The 19,066-nt window shown below is 31.1% G+C and overlaps 1 protein-coding gene across 2 annotated transcripts in view; it reads right to left on the reverse strand.

The window, feature by feature from the left end:
• Window positions 1-230: 230 nt before the first annotated feature.
• Window positions 231-19,066, reverse strand: part of LOC148953953 (uncharacterized) — a 90,885-nt gene continuing 72,049 nt past the window's right edge. For both annotated transcript variants that reach the window (XM_089086863.1, XM_089086864.1), the window contains exon 5: window positions 231-1,817. In XM_089086863.1, coding sequence (XP_088942989.1) covers window positions 1,225-1,817 — 593 coding nt within the window. In that variant the 3' untranslated portion in view covers window positions 231-1,224. The remainder of the gene's footprint in view (window positions 1,818-19,066) is intronic.

The following is a 19,066-nucleotide window of genomic DNA, read 5'->3' on the forward strand; positions in this document are numbered from 1 at the left end:
CAAAACTCCTCGAACTTTACGCTAAAGTTTGAATTATGTCCCAATTCTTTAAGAACGACTCCTGAAATACTATGTTTGTTTAGTTAGAACAATAAGACGCATTTTTTTAAAGTATTTAAAAACTTAAGCGTAAAGAGTAAGGCGGTTTGGAGGAGTAACCCCCCTCATGTGCGTAATAATTTCTGTTCGTTTTAAGCTTTACTGTTGCTCCTTACTTTCAGTTGAAAAACTTTTTTTTTATATTTAATTACAAAAAAAATGGGCGACAATATCTAGCGGATCTCATTATGGTGCGATCTGGGATATCTTGACGTAGGAGGGCACATACACCAATCGCTTTTACTTCTGTAATAATGAAGAGCAGCGGTGCCAAATTATTAAAATATTGGGAAGGGGCAAAGCATATTTTAAAAATTTAGGTGGGGCATTAAAAATAGTTTATTCCCAATGAAAATACCCAAAAAGGGTATTTTTCAATGAAAAAACCAAAAAAGCTATTTTTCAAATGCAAGGGGACAAAAATCCAGAGGGAACAAATGCCCCTGCCCTCAAATTACCGCCACTGATGAACAGGTTGATTTTTTAAACATTTGCTAGCCAAATTTGAATTTACAATAGCCCATTTGTAGTAATTTAATGAATAAATCTTGTTTCAACTTTGTAAGTAACAATAGTGAGCCAAATTTCAAAATTGAAACTCTCACCCTTCCTGGAATTGGAAAAGGGAATAGAAGAGTAAACACTGTCTATCTAAAAAAAGTGGTGGTAAATTTTAGAATCTGTAATAACGTACTGACTAATCATAAGCCATCTTATATTGCCTATACAATGTAAGCTTTATAACGTATGGCTAGGTCCAGCAAGTATCGTTTTCAACTATGAAATAATACTCGGTTATAAACTCATGAATACATCATAATCAAAGCATTATGAATTTTTCTTTGTAAAATTTACACCACTTAAAAAGTTAGTTCTGGCTTTCATTTGGCGCAATATTTGTTCTTTTTTTTGGGGGCTTCCAGTGATAACAAAATATTATCGATAATTTCAATAAGAAGCGCCGAGGAATTCATGAAAAGTTTGGATTGGGAAGGGCTAAGCTTCTCTCCCTTACATGTGTCCCTCCAAGCATTGACTAGTGCTTGGTTATGATACTCGTCTGAACATGCCCTAAGCTGGCAATTTGAGGTATAATGTAGCAAGCAACACAATATACAACAATTTTCAATACGGTCTCCAGACAGCTTTATGGTTTGAGTTTACCTCGTTAGGAGTTGACTTAATATCACAATCTGGATTTGGACTAGAACTTTCACACTGAATTGTCTTAGGTTTAACATGTTGAAAGGCTGATTTAACCTCAGGTTCCGAGTCTGACCTAGAAAGTGTTCTTTCTGGGCTACTTAATGATTGTGATCGTACATGTACTGTCAGTGCTGCCGTCAATGTAGCCCGCGGTGATTCTGTTAAAGACTGTTCTGAACCTGGTCTTGACTGATTTTTCTCACTTGGTGATTTGTTTTCTGGTTGTAATGAACATCGAGTTGGCAGCAGTGACTCAGAGCTACTGGGAATGTTCGCGTATGGAAACATTGCTCGGGACCTGCTGTACGGATCACTGTTTACTGAGTTCATACTTTGTAATAGTGAAAGAAAAGGTAGTCCTGCTTGAGGTCGAGCATACGGCAATAGAGCTGGGGCTGATAAGTGTTGTAAATTCGCGATTTGTGGACTATGGGGTAGTTGCTGAGACAGTGAACCACTTAAAAGAATATCCCCTCGAAGGCTGTCTGAAATTGAAGGGAGTCCAGATGTAGCTAAAAAGAAAAAAAAATAATCAGAAAGTATATGGAAAACAAGTACAGTAAAGCCTAAATAACAAACACGGCCAGATTGGAGAAATCATGGGCTTAACAGCGAAAATTTTAATTTTGTAGGTTCACATCGCTGAGCCAAATGTTTTTCTTTTTTGTCAAAGGAACACGAATTGTGTTTATCAAATCATTTTTGCCACATATTTTTGTTTATAAAATAGATAAAAAGAGTTTGTTTGGAGAAAATCATGCTTGTATTTTCGTATAAAAGTCTTAAGAGTTGTGCAAAATTTTACTTTCTTATATATCCGCGAAGTGTGTCCGCAGTAAAGGATTGGGGGTAACTAGTTTTTTTTCCTCGGGGATACGAAACTTTGAATCGGGTAAAACAAAAAAAAAATTCATCACTGATCTTGTTTACAAATCAGTGTAAAGAAAATCAGTTTCATTTTTATGTGAAAATGCTTCTATTTTCATATAAAAATCCCAGAGTTGTGCAAAATTTTACTTTTTCATTATATCCGCCAAGCGTGTCCACAATAAAGCGTTGGGGCACCTCTAGGTTTTCCCCTTGAGGATATAAACATTCGAACGAAAGTTTTTTTTCCAAGTAAGGGCCTCAGTTTTCTAGACATAAACAAATTTAGTTTCCTTATGTATTTTCTGCCTATTTTAAGCTATGGCGTTTCTTCTTTTTGCAGCTTCAGTTCCTTACAAAATCCTTACTCTTGCTTATACTCTCAAGGATTCTTGTTTTCAATGTGAAATCGTCCCGGGGGAATTTCCCACAGAGGGAAATTTTCAGGGGGGATTTTCCGTGGGGGACATCGATTCATGGTTGACATAGATCCTTTTGGGGCTGATACACGAAACATTGCTGTTCCTTGGAGTTCTTTTCCTGCTCAAGAAACTTTATTGAATCATTTGAGCAACAGCCAAATTATCAAATCACATTATCTGATACTATTTTTTTGTTCTACTACGTGGCAACGTGCGGTAAAATTAGTGGGGAATCCAGGTGAGGTCATGACCTACCCCCCTGTCCTTTGGTTGGGTGAAGTTTTACTTGTCTGTGGGTGCGTTTAGATACATAATCTATCTAGCTATCTATCTAGCATAGAATTACCTCTCCCCTTCAGATTCTTGCTTCAGCCCCTGGGTAGTATTGAAAGACGCAATATTTTAACGTAATTATTTTGTTGTCCTAATTATCTCATTCAAATATTTAGAATCAATTCTAATTAGCTTTTAGCCCATGCTATCCTGCTGGGCTACCTGTTTTTCTACCATTTCTTCAACTTTCTAAGGGCGGCTTCAGATGTCACTGCAAGAAAATTTTCTTCTTGCGTTTTCTTTTAGGTCTACAGGATGGAGAAAACTATTGGTTGATCATTAGTTTTAGTGCAAAATGGAAGATTTGATTTAACTGTGTGTTTTTAAACAGCATTTCCTATTGCACTTCTTGGTATTGAAACACTAAATAAATAAAAAAAGGCTGTTAGGATTATTTCCTGTTTCCAGTAAAGCCAAATTGACACTTTAGATTTGAAAGTGAACAGTTTGCCCTCATGAATAAGATTAGTACCTCACATCTATGAGAGAATTAGATCAAAAAAAAGTTTTTCAACTGAAAGTAAGGAGCAACATTAAAATTTAAAACGAACAGAAATTATACCGTATGTGAAAAGGACTGTACCCTCTTCAACGCCTCGCTCTTTACGCTAAAGTTTTTATTGTTTTAAAATGTAGAGTTGTGACAGAGTCAAAACTTTAGCGTGAAGAGCGAGGCGTTGAGGAGGGGACAGCCCCTTTGATATACGGAATAATTTCTGTTCTTTTTAAGTTTTAATGTTCCTCCTTACTTACACTTGAAAAAACTTATTTTTTTGCTTAATTTCTGATCGTCTTTTAAATAACGCCAGGATATCTGGCTCGAATCCCCCCTCCTCACGGAAAATTCTTCCTCCCCACGGAAAAATTGGATCGGTAAAGAGAAAGAAAAACATATAAAGAAATTTCGTATAGGAAAGTAGAAAGGCCTTATTGACTCCGATCCCTCACCCCTGCTGCCACCTACAACTTTTTTTTACATAATTTATTCAAGGATTATCGATCGAGTCTAATGTGGGTGTGTCAAGGTCAATCGATCTGTTGTTGTTTGGCCACGTGTAATGACATGAGGGTGATTTACATAATCGCTAGGGGAATGTATTGATTCACGAAAGGGGAATTAAGAAACAAACATGGCTTCTTTGTTGTTTGGCTAGCCTAACCTGAGAAATTGATTTACATAATCGGTGGGGGAGTGTATTGATTCACAAAGGGGGAATTAAGAAACAAACATGGCTTCTTTGATCTTTAGGCGAACCTAACCTGAGAAATTGATTTACATAATCTACGGCTTAGTGTATTGATTCACAAAGGGGGAATTAAGAAACATTATGGTTTCTTTGATGTTTAGGCTAATCTAACCTGAGAAATTGATTTATACAATATGCAGGAGACTTACTGATTCTCGAAGTAGGACTTAAAAAACAAACATGATGGCTTCTTTAATCTTAGGTCTGAGGAATAAACGGTCTTTAGGTCAGAGAGAAAAATTAATATTCTATTTTTAAATAGGGCTTCATTGATCTTTAGTGTCAGGAATTAGAAATGACATCACTTGTTATCTTGGAACTATGCGGGAATCTAAAGAGATAGAAATTCTATTTTTAAATACGACTACACTGAGCTTTAAATCGGAGAGATAAATTGATATTCTAACGAAACCTTAATAGTGTAGCTAGGAACATTTATGAGATGAAGAGATTAACGTAGGAAAGGGTTTCTTAGTAATTTGAAATGTGACAGCGCAGAGATGCCAAAAAACAAAAGGAACACGCTGAAATTACGTTTAGGGGTTATTTGGACGAAACTGTTTTAGACATTTTATGGAATTATTTCGGCGAAACAGTTAGAGACATTTTAAAAGATGATTTTAAAAGAAGATTTTAGAAGAGGATTTGAGGGTAAAACTCTGTGGTCGTTATAATACACAAGCTGTATTTGAACAGTGTCGTGAGGTCCCCTACCCCAACCCCAAAAGCCCCCCGGTCCCCCGAATGCCCCTCGAGCCCCCAAAGACCACCGGTACCCCTTCCCCCCATTTTTAAAAATAATTTTGAATTTTTTAACATGGTATTTTTTAAAATTTTTTACGTATCTTAAAATGACATGAAATATGCTTACGGCTCTACCAATCGTACTCTGTGCTTGTTCATAGGCACGACGCGGCTTTCCCATTGGTACTCTACGGCAAGTTATCGACACTACCTAGTTTAATGCGTGCATTAAATCAGTATTTTTTATGCAGTGGAAGGATAAACACACAATTCATATCTGTAAAAAGTGAAGATGAATTATTCGACGAAAGTATGTGCACATGATAAAATCATCGTCGTGCTGAATGCTGACAAGGAGAAATACCTGAACTATGAAACGAGTGCAAGTGGTAACACTATTGAAAATGTATGCATGCGTTGTCACGATAGCGAGAAGTTAGATTCCTTTGGAGTACGCAAGAATTTCCATCATGCAAACGGTGGATATGCGAGAGTAACGTTACCAGAGAAAGTAGTACTCAAAGAGAATGCCAACGTAAAAATAATAGTTGATGAAGAGGGACAACTTCTAGCTAATGGTTCTGGTAGCATGTTAGCCGTTGATAGATCTAATCGCTATCTTTCCGGTGTTAGCATTCGAATGAAAGCAAAGGGAAAAAGAAGGCATGCATACAGCTGCACCAACATCATAAATCATATCTTGTCAATGTGTCAAAACTGCTATCTATGTAAAAATAATGTGACAATAGACATTGAAATCGCAGGTAGAATAAAAAGGACATTAGCAGACAATTTCATTAATGAATATAAATATGAATTGACGGAAAGTGAAGCGCAAGTGTACTAATAATGTATAATAATGTATTTAACGTATTTTTATATTAATATTCTACATGTCATTATTTCATTAAAAATATCTTATGCCTTATTTTGTTAAGTGTTCATTATTTTTAGGGTATGCTAGAACGTCATACGTTCAGAATATCTATTAAAAGGGTCAGAGATGTAAGAAAAAGAATTTTTAGAGATAAAGATACTACTAGCAGGCTCAATTTTTCATAGAAGATATAAAAGCTCATGATCTCTTCTGAATTTTACCATAGAACAGAATTCAATTCTAATTTCTCCAGAGAAAACAAAAATCTTCCACTTCAGTTCTTTATTTCACAGAGACAAAAAGAAATTTAAAGTTCAATTTTAAATTTTTCGGTGGAAGATAGAAAAAGTAATACCATACTTATGAATGTTTTTACGGAAGATAAAAAGTTCTAGTTCAATTTAAAATTTTCTCAACAAAGTGAAGAAAAGTTCAAGTTCTCTACTGAATTTTACCAAAGAACACAATTCAATTCTAATTTCTCCAGAGAAAATACAAATCTTCCACTTAAGTTCTTTATTTCACAAAGACATAAAGAAATTTAAAGTTCAATTCTAAATTTTTCGGTGGAAGATAGAAAAAGTAATGCCATCCTTGTAAATATTTTAATGGAAGATAAAAAGTTCTAGTTCAATTTAAAATTTTCTCAACGAAGTGAAGAAAAGTTCAAGTTCTCTACTGAATTTTATAACGGAACACAATTAAATTCTAATTTCTCCAGTGAAAATAAAAATCGTCCAATTAATGTCCCCATTACGCACAGACATACCGCAAAATAGTGTGAATGTCCTCATTTTTCTGTGGGTGATTGAATCTGTACTACCAGGAGTTTGATAATTTGCCCTGGGCGTAAAAATTACTAGTCTCATATTAAATTTCCTCAACTACGTGAAGACATAATATAGTTCTCTTCTGACTTTTAACAAAGAGCATAATTCAATTCTAATTTCTCCATAGAAAATAAAAATCTTCCACTTCAGTTCTTTATTTCACAAAGACATAAAGAAATTTAAAGTTCAATTCTAAATTTTTCGGTGGAAGATAGAAAAAGTAATACCATACTTGTGAATATTTTCTCGAAGAGATGAAAAATTTAAAATACTGTTCCAAATTTTTCACAGAAGATAAAAAAGTTCAAGTTCTCTTCGGAATTTTACCAAAGAACACAATTAAATTCTAATTTCTCCAGAGAAAATAAAAATCTTCCATTTCAGTTCTTTATTTCACAAAGACATAAAGAAATTTAAAGTTCAATTCTAAATTTTTAGGTGGAAGATAGAAAAAGTAATACCATACTTGTGAATATTTTCATGGAAAATAAAAAGTTCTAGTACAATTTAAAATTTTCTCTACGAAGTGAAGAAAAGTTCAAGTTCTCTTCTGAACTTTACCAAAGAACACAATTCAATGCTAATTTATCCAGAGAAAACAAAATTCTTCCACTTCAGTTCTTTATTTCACAAAGACATAAAGAAATTTAAAGTTCAATTCTAAATTTTTCGGTGGAAGATAGAAAAATTAATACCATACTGAATATTTTCACGGAAGATAAAAAGTTCTAGTTCAATTTTAAATTTTCTCAACGAAGTGAAGAAAAGTTCAAGTTCTCTTCGGAATTTTACTAAAGAACACAATTCAATTCTAATTTAACAAGAGAAAACAAAAATCTTCCACTTATGTTCTTTATTTCACAAAGACATAAAGAAATTTAAAGTTCAATTCTAAATTTTTCGGTGGAAGATAGAAAAAGTAATACAATACTTGTGAATATTTTCCCGGAAGATAAAAAGTTCTGGTTCAATTTAAAGTTTCCTCAATTAAGTCAAGGGAAGTTCAAGTTCTCTTCTGAATTTTACCAAAGAACAAAATTAAATTATAATTTCACAAGAGAAAATAAAAATCTTCCACTAAAGTTATTTATTTCACAAAGACATAAATAAACTTAAAGTTAAAGTCTAATTTGTCGGGTTGAGAGAGAAAAAGTAATCACTTGTATTTGAATTACTTCACTAAGCATAAAAGTTCTATTTCATTGTAAAATTTTAACGACGAGTGAATAAATGTACAAGGTTTCTTCTGTAGTAAGACGACGACCAAGACTCACTCCTAATTTCTCCAGAGAAAATAAAAATCTTCCACTTCAGTTTTAAGTTCCACGAATAAATAAAGACTAATAAAGTCCGATAATACTTTTTCTGAATGAAGGAGGGAATAGTAAAGCGATGATTGTGAAAATTTTCAGTAAAGATAATAATATCATCTTAATATATAATTTTTCATGATTTATGTTCTGATTTTTCTCAATGAGAAGAAAAATTTAAAGTTCTGATCAAAATTTTTAATAGAAGATAGAAAAAGTTATGCATTGATTGTGAATATTCAACATGAAGATAAGGAACTCCACTTTAATTCAGAGTTTTCTCGAAGAAGTGCAAAATGTTCAAGTTCTCTTCTGAATTTTCTTAAAGAAGGGGAAAAAGTTAGCTCAATTCTAAATTTCACCAATGAAAATTAAAAAACCTTCCACTTAAGTTTTTAATTTCAAAAAGACATAAAAATTTAAAGTTCAGTTCTAAATTTTTCTGTAGAAGATAGAAAAAGTTATAATATGAGTGTGATTATTTTCCAGTGAAGATAAAAAGTTAACCTAACCTAAGCTAACCTAAGTAAAGCGTACGTAGGCTAACCTAACCTAACTTAACCTAACCTAATCTAACCTAACTGAATCTAGCCTAGCCTAACCTAACCATACTCGCCAGAAAAGGTTAGGTTAACTTATCATGAGTGCTCATGATAAGTTAACCTAACCTAATCTAACTTAAACATGTAGAAAAGTTTCTATTTATTTATGCCTAACCTAACCTATTGTTTTGGAGGTTAGATAAACGAGTTTGAACGATTGCCTTTAATAATAGAACGAGTCACTCATTTTCTAATTTAAAAATTTGAGGGGTAAATCCATAAGACAAAGGAGCTAAAATTTAATTTAAAATTAGAATAGAACTTTAAATTTTTCATCTCTTTTAGAAAAAACCAGAACTGAAGTGGAACCTTTTTATTTTCTTGGAAAAATTAGAAGAGAACTTTGAATTTTTTATGTCTTTGAGAAATTAAGAACTGAAGTGGAAGCTTTTTTCATTTTCATTGGTAAAATTCAGAATTGAGCTAACTTTTTTCACTTCTTTAAGAAGTTCAGAAGAGAACTTGAAAATTTTGCACTTTTTCGAGAAAATTTATAATACTATTGTGTCTCCTTTTAATCGTGATGAAGATCAAGAAACCAATCGTAACTATTTCTATCCTCTATGACAAATTTAAAACAGAAATTTAAAAATTTTATCTCTTTGCAAAAAATCAGAACTGGCTTTAGGAAAATAATAATTAAAGTGAAACTTTTTATCTTCACTGGAAAATAATCACAATCATAGTATAACTTTTCCTATCTTCTACAGAAAAATTTAGAACTGAACTTTAAATTTTTTATGTCTTTGAGAAATTATGAACTGAAGTGGAAGGTTTTTTCATTTTCATTGGTAAAGTTCAGAATTGAGCTAACTTTTTTCCCTTCTTTAAGAAAATTCAGAAGAGAACTTGAACATTTTGCACTTCTTCGAGAAAGCTCAGAATTAAAGTGGAGTTCCTTATCTTCATGTTGAATATTCACAATCAATGTATAACTTTTTCTATCTTCTATGAAAAATTTGGAACAGAAATTTAAATTTTTCATCTCTTTGAGAAAAATCAGAACTGAATTTAAGAAAAATTATAAATAAAGTGAAACTTATTATCTTCATGGAAAATAATCACAATCATAGTATTACTTTTTCTATCTTTCATCTAAAAATTTAGAATAGAACTTTAAATTTCTTTATTTCATTGTGGAACTTAAAACTGAAGTGGAAGATTTTTATTTTCTCTGGAGAAATTAGCATTGAGGCGTGTTCTTTGGTAAAGTTGAGTGAAGGAATTGTACTCTTCTTCAATTAGTCCTGTGAATTTTAAATTGAGCCATAGCTTTTATCCTCCGGGAACAAGTTTACAGTTTTGGTATATATTTTTCTATAACCAACCGACAAATTTAGTCGTGAACTTAATATTTCTTTCTGTCTTTGTTAAATATATAAATGAACTGGAAGATTTTTATTTTCTCTGGTGAAATTAGAATTGAATTTTGTTCTTTGGTAAAATTCAGAAGAGAACTTGAACTTTTATTCAATTCGTTGAGGAAATTGTAAATTTAACTAGAACTTTTTATATTACGGGAAAATATTCAAAAGTATGGAATTGCTTTTTTCTATCTTCAATTGAAAATTTAGAATTGTACTTTAAATTTCTTTGTGTCTCTGTGAACTAAAGAACTGAAGTGGAAGATTCTTATTTTCTCTGTAGAAATTAGACTTGAATTGTTTTCTTTAGTAAAATTCAGAAGAGAACATGAACTTTTCTTCACTTCGTTGAGAAAATTTTAAATTGAACTAGAACTTTTTATCTTCCGTGAAAATAATCACAAGTATGGTATTAATTTTTCTATCTCCCACCGAAAAATTTAGAATTGAACTTTAAATTTCATTATGTCTTTGTGAAATAAAGAACTTAAGTGGAAGATTTTTGTTTTCTCTGTAGAAATTAGAATTGAATTGTGTTCTTTGGTAAAGTTCAGAAGAGAACATGAACTTTTCTTCACTTCGTTGAGAAAATTTAAAATTGGACTAGAACTTTTTATCTTCCGTGAAAATAATCACAAGTATGGTATTACGTTTTCTATCTTCCACCGAAAAATTTAGAATTGAACTTTAAATTGCTTTATGTCTTTGTGAAATAAAGAACTGAAGCGGAAGATTTTTATTTTCTCTGAAGAAATTAGAATTAAATTGTGTTCATTTGTAAAATTCCGAAGAGAACTCGAACTTTTTTCTCTCTAGTGAAAAATTTTGAACAGCATTTTAAATTTTTTATCTCTTCGAGAAAATATTCACAAGAATGGTATTATTTTTCTATCTTCCACCGAAAAATTTAGAATAGAACTTTAAATTTCTTTATCTCTTTGTGAAATAAAGAACTGAAGTGGAAGATTTTTATTTTCTCTAGCGAAATTAGAATTGACTAGCGTTGTTTGGTGAAATTTAGAAGAGAACTTGAACTTTCCTTGGGCTTGTGGAGGAAACTGTATATTGAATTAGAACTTTTTATCTTCCGGGAAAATATTCACAAGTATGGTATTACTTTTTCTATCTTCCACTGAAAAATTTAGAATTGAACTTTAAATTTCTTTATGTCCTTGTGAAATAAAGAACTTAATTAGAAGAATTTGATTTTCTCTGGTGAAATTACAATTGAATTGTGTTCTTTGGTAAAATTTAGAAGAGAACTTGAATTTTTCTTCACTTCGTTGAGATAATTTTAAATTGAAATAGAACTTTTTATCTTCCGTGAAAATATTCACAAGTATGGTATTACTTTTTATATCTTCAACCGAAAAATTTAGAATTGAACTTTAAATGTCTTTATGTCCTCGTTAAATAAATACCTTAAGTGTAAGATTTTTATTTTCACTTATAAAATTAGAATTCAATTATGTTCTTTGGTAAAATTCAGAAGAGAACTTGAAATTTTTTATCTTCTTTGAAAATTTGGAATAATATTTGAAATTTTTCATCTCTTCGAGACAATATTCACAAGTATGGTATTACTTTTTCTATCTTCAACCGAAAAAATTAGAATTGAACTTTAAATTTCTTTATGTCTTTGTGAAATAAAGAACTTAAGTGTAAGATTTTTATTTTATCTGGTGAAATTAGAATTGAATTGTGTTCTTTGGTAAAATTCAATAGAGAACTTAAATTCTTCTTCACTTGGTTGATAAAATTTTGAATGTAACTATGAATTTTCATCGTCCGTGAAAATGGTCGCATGTGTTTTATTAATCTTCATATAGTCAACCGAAAAAATTTAGAAATTAACTCTAAATTTCTTTATGTAATTTTGAAATCTAGAACTGTAGGGGAAGTTTTCTTTGTTCTCAGGTGAAATTAGAATTGAATTTTGTTATTTGGTAAAATTCAGTAGAGAAATTGAAATTTTATTCACTTCGTTGAGAAAATTTTAAATTGAACTAGAACTTTTTATCTTCCGTGAAAATATTCACAAGTATGCTATTACTTTTTCTATCTCCCACCGAAAAATTTAGAATTGAACTTTAAATTTCTTTATGTCTTTGTGAAATAAAGAACTGAAGTGGAAGATTTTTGTTTTCTCTGGACAAATTAGAATTGAATTGTGTTCTTTGGTAAAATTCCGAAGAGAACTTGAAGTTTTTTATCTTCAGTGAAAAATTTGGAACAGTATTTTAAATTTTTCATCTCTTCGAGACAGATCTGAACTAAAGTGGAAAATTTTTATATTATTTGGAAAACTAGAAATGATCAATGACTAATTTATTTTTCATTGAGAAAATTCAGAAGAGAACTTGAACTTTCCTTGACTTCGTTGAGAAAATTTTAAATTGAACTAAAACTTTTTATCTTCCGTGAAAATATTCACAAGTTTGGTATTACTTTTTCTTTCTTCCACCGAAAAATTTAGAATTGAACTTTAAATTTCTTTATGTCTTTGTGAAATAAAGAACTTAAGTGGAAGATTTTTATTTTCTCTGGAGAAATTAGAATTGAATGTGTTCTTTGGTAAAATTCAGTAGAGAACTCGAACTTTTCTTCACTTCGTTGAGAAAATTTTAAATTGAACTAGAACTTTTTATCTTCCGTGAAAATATTCACAAGTATCTTCCGTGAAAATATTCACACGTATTGTATTACTTTTTCTATATTCCATCGAAAAAATAGAATTGAACTTTAAATTTCTTTATGTATTTGTGAAATAAAGAACTTAAGTGGAAGATTTTTATTTTCTCTGGAGAAATTAGAATTGAATTGTGTTCTTTGGTAAAATTCAGTAGAGAACTTGAAATTTTCTTCACTTCGTTGAGAAAATTTTAAATTGAACTAGAACTTTTTATCTTCCGTGAAAATATTCACAAGTATGGTATTACTTTTTCTATCTTCCACCGTAAAATTTAGAATTGAACTTTAAATTGCTTTATGTCTTTGTGAAATAATTAACTGAAATGGAAGATTTTTATTTTATTTGGAGAAATTAGAATTGAATAGTGTTCTTTGTTAAAGTTCAGAAGAGAACTTGAAATTTTCTTCACTTCGTTGATAAAATTTTAAATTTAACTATAACTTTTTATCTTCCGGGAAAATATTCACAAGTATTGCATTACTTTTTCTATCTTCCACCGAAAAATTTAGAATTAGACTTTAAATTTCTTTATGTCTTTGTGAAATAAAGAACTGAAGTGGAAGATTTTTATTTTGTCTGGAGAAAATAGAATTGAATTGTGTTCTTTGGTAAAATTCAGAAGAGAATTTGAACTTTTCTTCACTTCATTGAGAAAATTTTAAATTAAACTAGAACTTTTTATCTTCCGGGAAAATATTCACAAGTATGGTATTACTTTTTCTATCTTCCACCGAAAAATTTAGAATTAGACTTTAAATTTCTTTATGTCATTGTGAAATAAAGAACTTAAGTGGAAGATTTTTGTTGTCTTTGGAGAAATTAGAATTTGATCGTGATCTTTAGTAAAATTTAGAAGAGAACTTGAACGTTTCTTCACTTCGTTGAGAAAATTGTAAATTGAACTAGAACTTTTTATCTTCCATGAAAATATTTAAAAGTATGGTATTACTTTTTCTATCTCCCACCAAAAAATTTAGAATTGAACTCTAAATTTCTTTATGTCTTTGTGAAATAAAGAACTTAAGTGGAAGATTTTTATTTTCTCTGGAGAAATTAGAATTGAATTGTGTTCTTTGGTAAAATTCAGTAGAGAACTTGAACTTTTCTTCAATTCGTTGAGAAAATTTAAATTGAACTAGAACTTTTTATCTCCCGTGAAAATATTTACAAGTATGGCTTTACTTTTTCTATCTCCAATCGAAAAATTTAGAATTGAACTTTAAATTTCTTTATGTCTTTGCGAAATAAAGAACTGAAGTGGAAGATTTTTGTTTTCTCTGGAGAAATTAGAATTGAATTGTGTTCTTTGGTAAAATTCCGAAGAGAACTTGAACTTTTTTATCTTCAGTGAAAAATTTGGAACAGTATTTTAAATTTTTCATCTCTTCGAGTCAGATCTGAACTAAAGTGGAAAATTTTTATATTATTTGGAAAAGTAGAAATGATCAATGACTAATTTATTTTTCATTGAGAAAATTCAGAAGAGAACTTGAACTTTCCTTGACTTTGTTGAGAAAATTTTAAATTGAACTAGAACTTTTTATCTTCCGTGAAAATATTCACAAGTATGGTATTACTTTTTCTTTCTTCCACCGAAAAATTTAGAAGTGAACTTTTAATTTCTTTATGTCATTGTTAAATAAAGAACTTATGTGGAAGATTTTTATTTTCTCTGGAGAAATTAAAATTGAATGTGTTCTTTGGTAAAATTCAGTAGAGAACTCGAACTTTTCTTCACTTCGTTGAGAAAATTTTAAATTGAACTAGAACTTTTTATCTTCCGTGAAAATATTCACAAGTATCTTCCGTGAAAATATTCACAAGTATTGTATTACTTCTTCTATCTTCCACCGAAAAATTAGAATTGAACTTTAAATTTCTTTATGTCTTTGTGAAATAAAGAACTTAAGTGGAAGATTTTTATTTTCTCTGGAGAAATTAGAATTGAATTGTGTTCTTTGGTAAAATTAAGTAGAGAACTTGAACTTTCCTTCACTTCGTTGACAAAATTTTAAATTGAACTAGAACTTTTTATCTTCCGGGAAAATATTCACAAGTATGGTATTACTTTTTCTATCTTCCACCGAAAAATTTGGAATTGAACTTTAAATTTCTTTATGTCTTTGTGAAATAAAGAACTGAAGTGGAAGATTTTTGTTTTCTCTGGAGAAATTAGAATTGAATTTTGTTCTTTGGTAAACTTCAGAAGAGAACTTGAACTTTACTTACCTTCGTTGAGGAAGTTTTAAATTGAAGTAGAACTTTATATCCTCTAGGAAAATAATAACAGGTATCGCATTAATTTTTATATCTTCAACCGAAAAATGTAGAATTAGACTTTAAATTTCTTCATGTCTTTGTGAAATATAGAACTTAAGTGGAAGATTTTTATTTTGTCTGGAGAAATTAGAATTGAATTTTGTTCTTTAGTAAAGTTCAGAAGATAACTTGAATTTTTCTTCACTTCTTTTATAAAATTTTAAATTGAACTAGAACTTTTTATATTCAGTGAAAATATTCACTAGTATGAAATTACTTTTTCTATCTTCCACCGAAAAATTTAGAATTGAACTTTAAATTTCTTTATGTCTTTGTGAAATATAGAATTTAAGTGGAAAATTTATTTTTCTCTGGAGAAATTAGAATTGTATTATGTTCCTTGGTAAAATTCAGTAGAGAACTTGAACTTTTCTTCACTTCGTTCAGAAAATTTAAATTGAAATTCAAATTTTTATTTTTCATGAAAATATTTACAAGTATGGCATTGATTTTCCTATAGACCACGGAAAAATTTAGAAATGAACTTAAAACGTCTTTATGTCCTTTTGATATAGTGACCTGAAGTGGAAAATTTTTGTATTCTCTGGTGAAATTAGAATTGAAGTTTGTTCTTTGTTAAAATTCAGAAGGGAACTTGAACCTTTCCTTGTCTTCGTTGAGAAAATTGTAAATTGAACTAGAACTTTTTATGTTCCGGGAAAATATTCACAAGTATGGCATTGCTTTTTCTATCTTCCACCGAAAAATTTAGAATTGTACTTTAAATTTCTTTATGTCTTTGTGAAATAGAGAGCTGAAGTGGAAGATTTTTATTTTCTCTGTTGACATTAGAATTGAATTGTGTTCTTTGCTAAAATTCAGTAGAGAACTTGAACTTTTCTTCACTTTGTTGAGAAAATTTTAAATTGAACTAGAACTTTTTATCTTCCGTGAAAATATTCACAAGTATGGTATTACTTTTTCTATCTTCCACCGAAAAATTTAGAATTGAACTTTAAATTTCTTTTTGTCTTTGTGAAATAAAGAACTGAAGTGGAAGATTTTTGTTTTCTCTGGAGAAATTAGAATTGAATTCTGTTCTATGGTAAAATTCAGAAGAGATCATGAACTTTTCTATCTTCTATGAAAAATTGAGCCTGCTAGTAGTATCTTTATCTCTAAAAATTCTTTTTCTTACATCTCTGACCTTTTTAATAGATATTCTGAACGTTTGACGTTCTAGCATACCCTAAAAATAATGAACACTTAACAAGATAATGCATAAGATATTTTTAATGAAATAATGACATGTAGAATTTTAATATAAAAATACGTTAAATACATTATTATACATTATTAGTACACTTGCGCTTCACTTTCCGTCAATTCATCTTTATATTCATTGATGATATGTCTGCTAATGTCCTTTTTATTCTACCTACGATTTCACTGTCTATTGTCACATTATTTTTACATAGATAGCAGTTTTGACACATTGACAAGATATGATTTATGATGTTGGTGCAGCTGTATGCATGCCTTCTTTTTCCCTTTGCTTTCATTCGAATGCTAACACTAGAAAGATATCGATTAGATCTATCAACGGCTAACATGCTACCAGAACCATTAGCTAGAAGTTGTCCCTCTTAATCAACTATTATTTTTACGTTGGCATTCTCTTTGAGTACTACTTTCTCTGGTAATGTTACTCTCGCATATCCACCGTTTGCATGATGGAAATTCTTGGGTACTCCAAAGGAATCTAACTTCTCGCTGTCATGACAACGCTTGCATACATTTCCAATAGTGTTACCACTTGCACTCGTTTCATAGTTCAGGTATTTCTCCTTGTCAGCATTCAGCACGACGATGATTTTATTATGTGCACATACTTTCATCGAATAATTCATCTTCACTTTTTACAGATATGAATTGTGTGTTTATCCTTCCACTGCGTAAAAAATACTGATTTAATGCACGCATTAAACTAGGTAGTGTCGATAACTTGCCATAGAGTACCAATGGGAAAGCCGCGTCGTGCCTATGAACAAGCACAGAGGACGATTGGTAGAGCCGTAAGCATATTTCATGTCATTTTAAGATACGTAAAAAAGTTAAAAAAATACCATGTTAAAAAATTCAAAATTATTTTTAAAAATGGGGGGAAGGGGTACCAGTGGTCTTTGGGGGCTCGAGAGGCATTAGGGGGACCGGGGGGCCTTTGGGGTTGGGGTAGGGGACCTCACGACACTGTTCAAATACAGCTTGTGTATTATAACGACCACAGAGTTTTACCCTCAAATTCTCTTCTAAAATCTTCTTTTAAAATCATCTTTTAAAATGTCTCTAACTGTTTCGCCGAAATAATTCCATAAAATGTCTAAAACAGTTTCACCCAAATAACCCCTAAACGTAATTTCAGCGTGTTCCTTTTGTTTTTTGGCATCTCTGCGCTGTCACATTTCAAATTTCTAAGAAACCCTTTCCTATGTTAATCTCTTCATCTCATAAATGTTCCTAGCTACACTAATAAGGTTTCGTTAGAATATCAATTTATCTCTCCGACTTAAAGCTCAGTGAAGCCGTATTTAAAAATAGAATTTCTATCTCTTTAGCCTCCTGCATAATTCCAAGATAACAAGTGATATCGTTTCTAATTCCTGACACTAAAGATCAATGAAGCCCTATTTAAAAATAGAATATTAATTTTTCTCTCTGACCTAAAGAACGTTTATCCCTCAGACCTAAGATTAAAGAAGCCACAATGTTTGTTTCTTAATTCCCCTTTCGTGAACCAATAATTCCCCCGCAGATTATTTAAATCAATTTCTCAGGTTAGGTTAGCCTAAAGATCAAAGAAACCATAATGTTTCTTAATTCCCCTTTCGTGAATCAATAATTCCCCCGCCGATTATGTAAATCAATTTCTCAGGTTACGTTCGCCTAAAGATAAAAGAAGCAATTTTTGTTTCTTAATTCCCCTTTCGTGAATCAATACATTCCCCTAGCGATTATGTAAATCAATTTCTCAGGTTAGATTTGCCAAACTACAAAGAAGCCATGTTTGTTTCTTAATTCCCCTTTCGTGAATCAATACATTCCCCTAGCGATTATGTAAATCACCCTCATGTCATTACACGTGGCCAAACAACAACAGATCGATTGACCTTGACCCACATTAGACTCGATCGATAATCCTTGAATAAATTATGTAAAAAAAAGTTGTAGGTGGCAGCAGAGGTGAGGGATCGGAGTCAATAAGGTCCTTCTACTTAGGAATTCTGGCAAATTCCCCCAGTGTAAAATTTCCCCTGAAAAGTTAACCCTCTGGAAACATCCCTCTGCATGAAAAATTATCCCCGTGCAATATCCGCCCAGCAGAAAATTCTTCCTCCCCTTCCCGCCCGAAAAATGTAGGCTATGCATACTTCTCAATAGCAAATACTATACGAAAACCATGGGCAAATTTTATAACTTAAAGACCTATCGCCATGGGCTGTGGGGGATTATGATATCTTCAAAACATAATTATTGGTCCTTTCAACTATGCTGAACAAAATAACTATCTCAAAATTTTGATTGGACAATTTGGGGAGAAAAAGTGGCGTGGGAGGGGGCCAAAGTGGCGTGGGAGCTGCTCTCCAATTGTTTTGGTTACTTAAAAAGGACACTAGAACTTTTCATTTCCATTAGAATGAACCCTCTCCCGACGTTTTAGGCCCACTGAATCGATACCATGGCCCCTGGAAAAAAAAAACAGCAAACAAATAAACATGCATCCGTAATCTTTCTTCTGGCAAAAATTAAAAATTTCTACATTTTTGCAGATAGGAGCTTGAAACATCTACAGTAGGGTTTTTTGGGATTCTATGAATTTTAGGCGGTGTTTCCCCTATTCTAAAAATCAGGTAAATTTTCTCAGGTTCGTAACTTTTTATGGGTAACACTAAACTTAGTGAATCTTATATATTTGGAATCAGCACAATAAGACAATTCTTTTGACATATCTATTGTTATAAAAATTCCATTTTTAAGAGTTTTGTTTACTATTGAGACGGGTTGCTCCTTACTTACAGTTCGTTAACACGAACTTTTTAAACAGTAACTCTATTTTTATAAAAAAAAGAAAAAAATTGAATAATAAAAAACAAGTATTATTCATGTATAGGTAAAGTGCAAAGTTAAAACTTAAAATCAGCAAATTACCCTGAATA

Source organism: Artemia sp. Qi Xiang Cuo, chromosome 3, assembly GCF_049724085.1.
Source record: "Artemia sp. Qi Xiang Cuo chromosome 3, ASM4972408v1, whole genome shotgun sequence".
NCBI classification, from domain to species: domain Eukaryota; kingdom Metazoa; phylum Arthropoda; class Branchiopoda; order Anostraca; family Artemiidae; genus Artemia; species Artemia sp. Qi Xiang Cuo.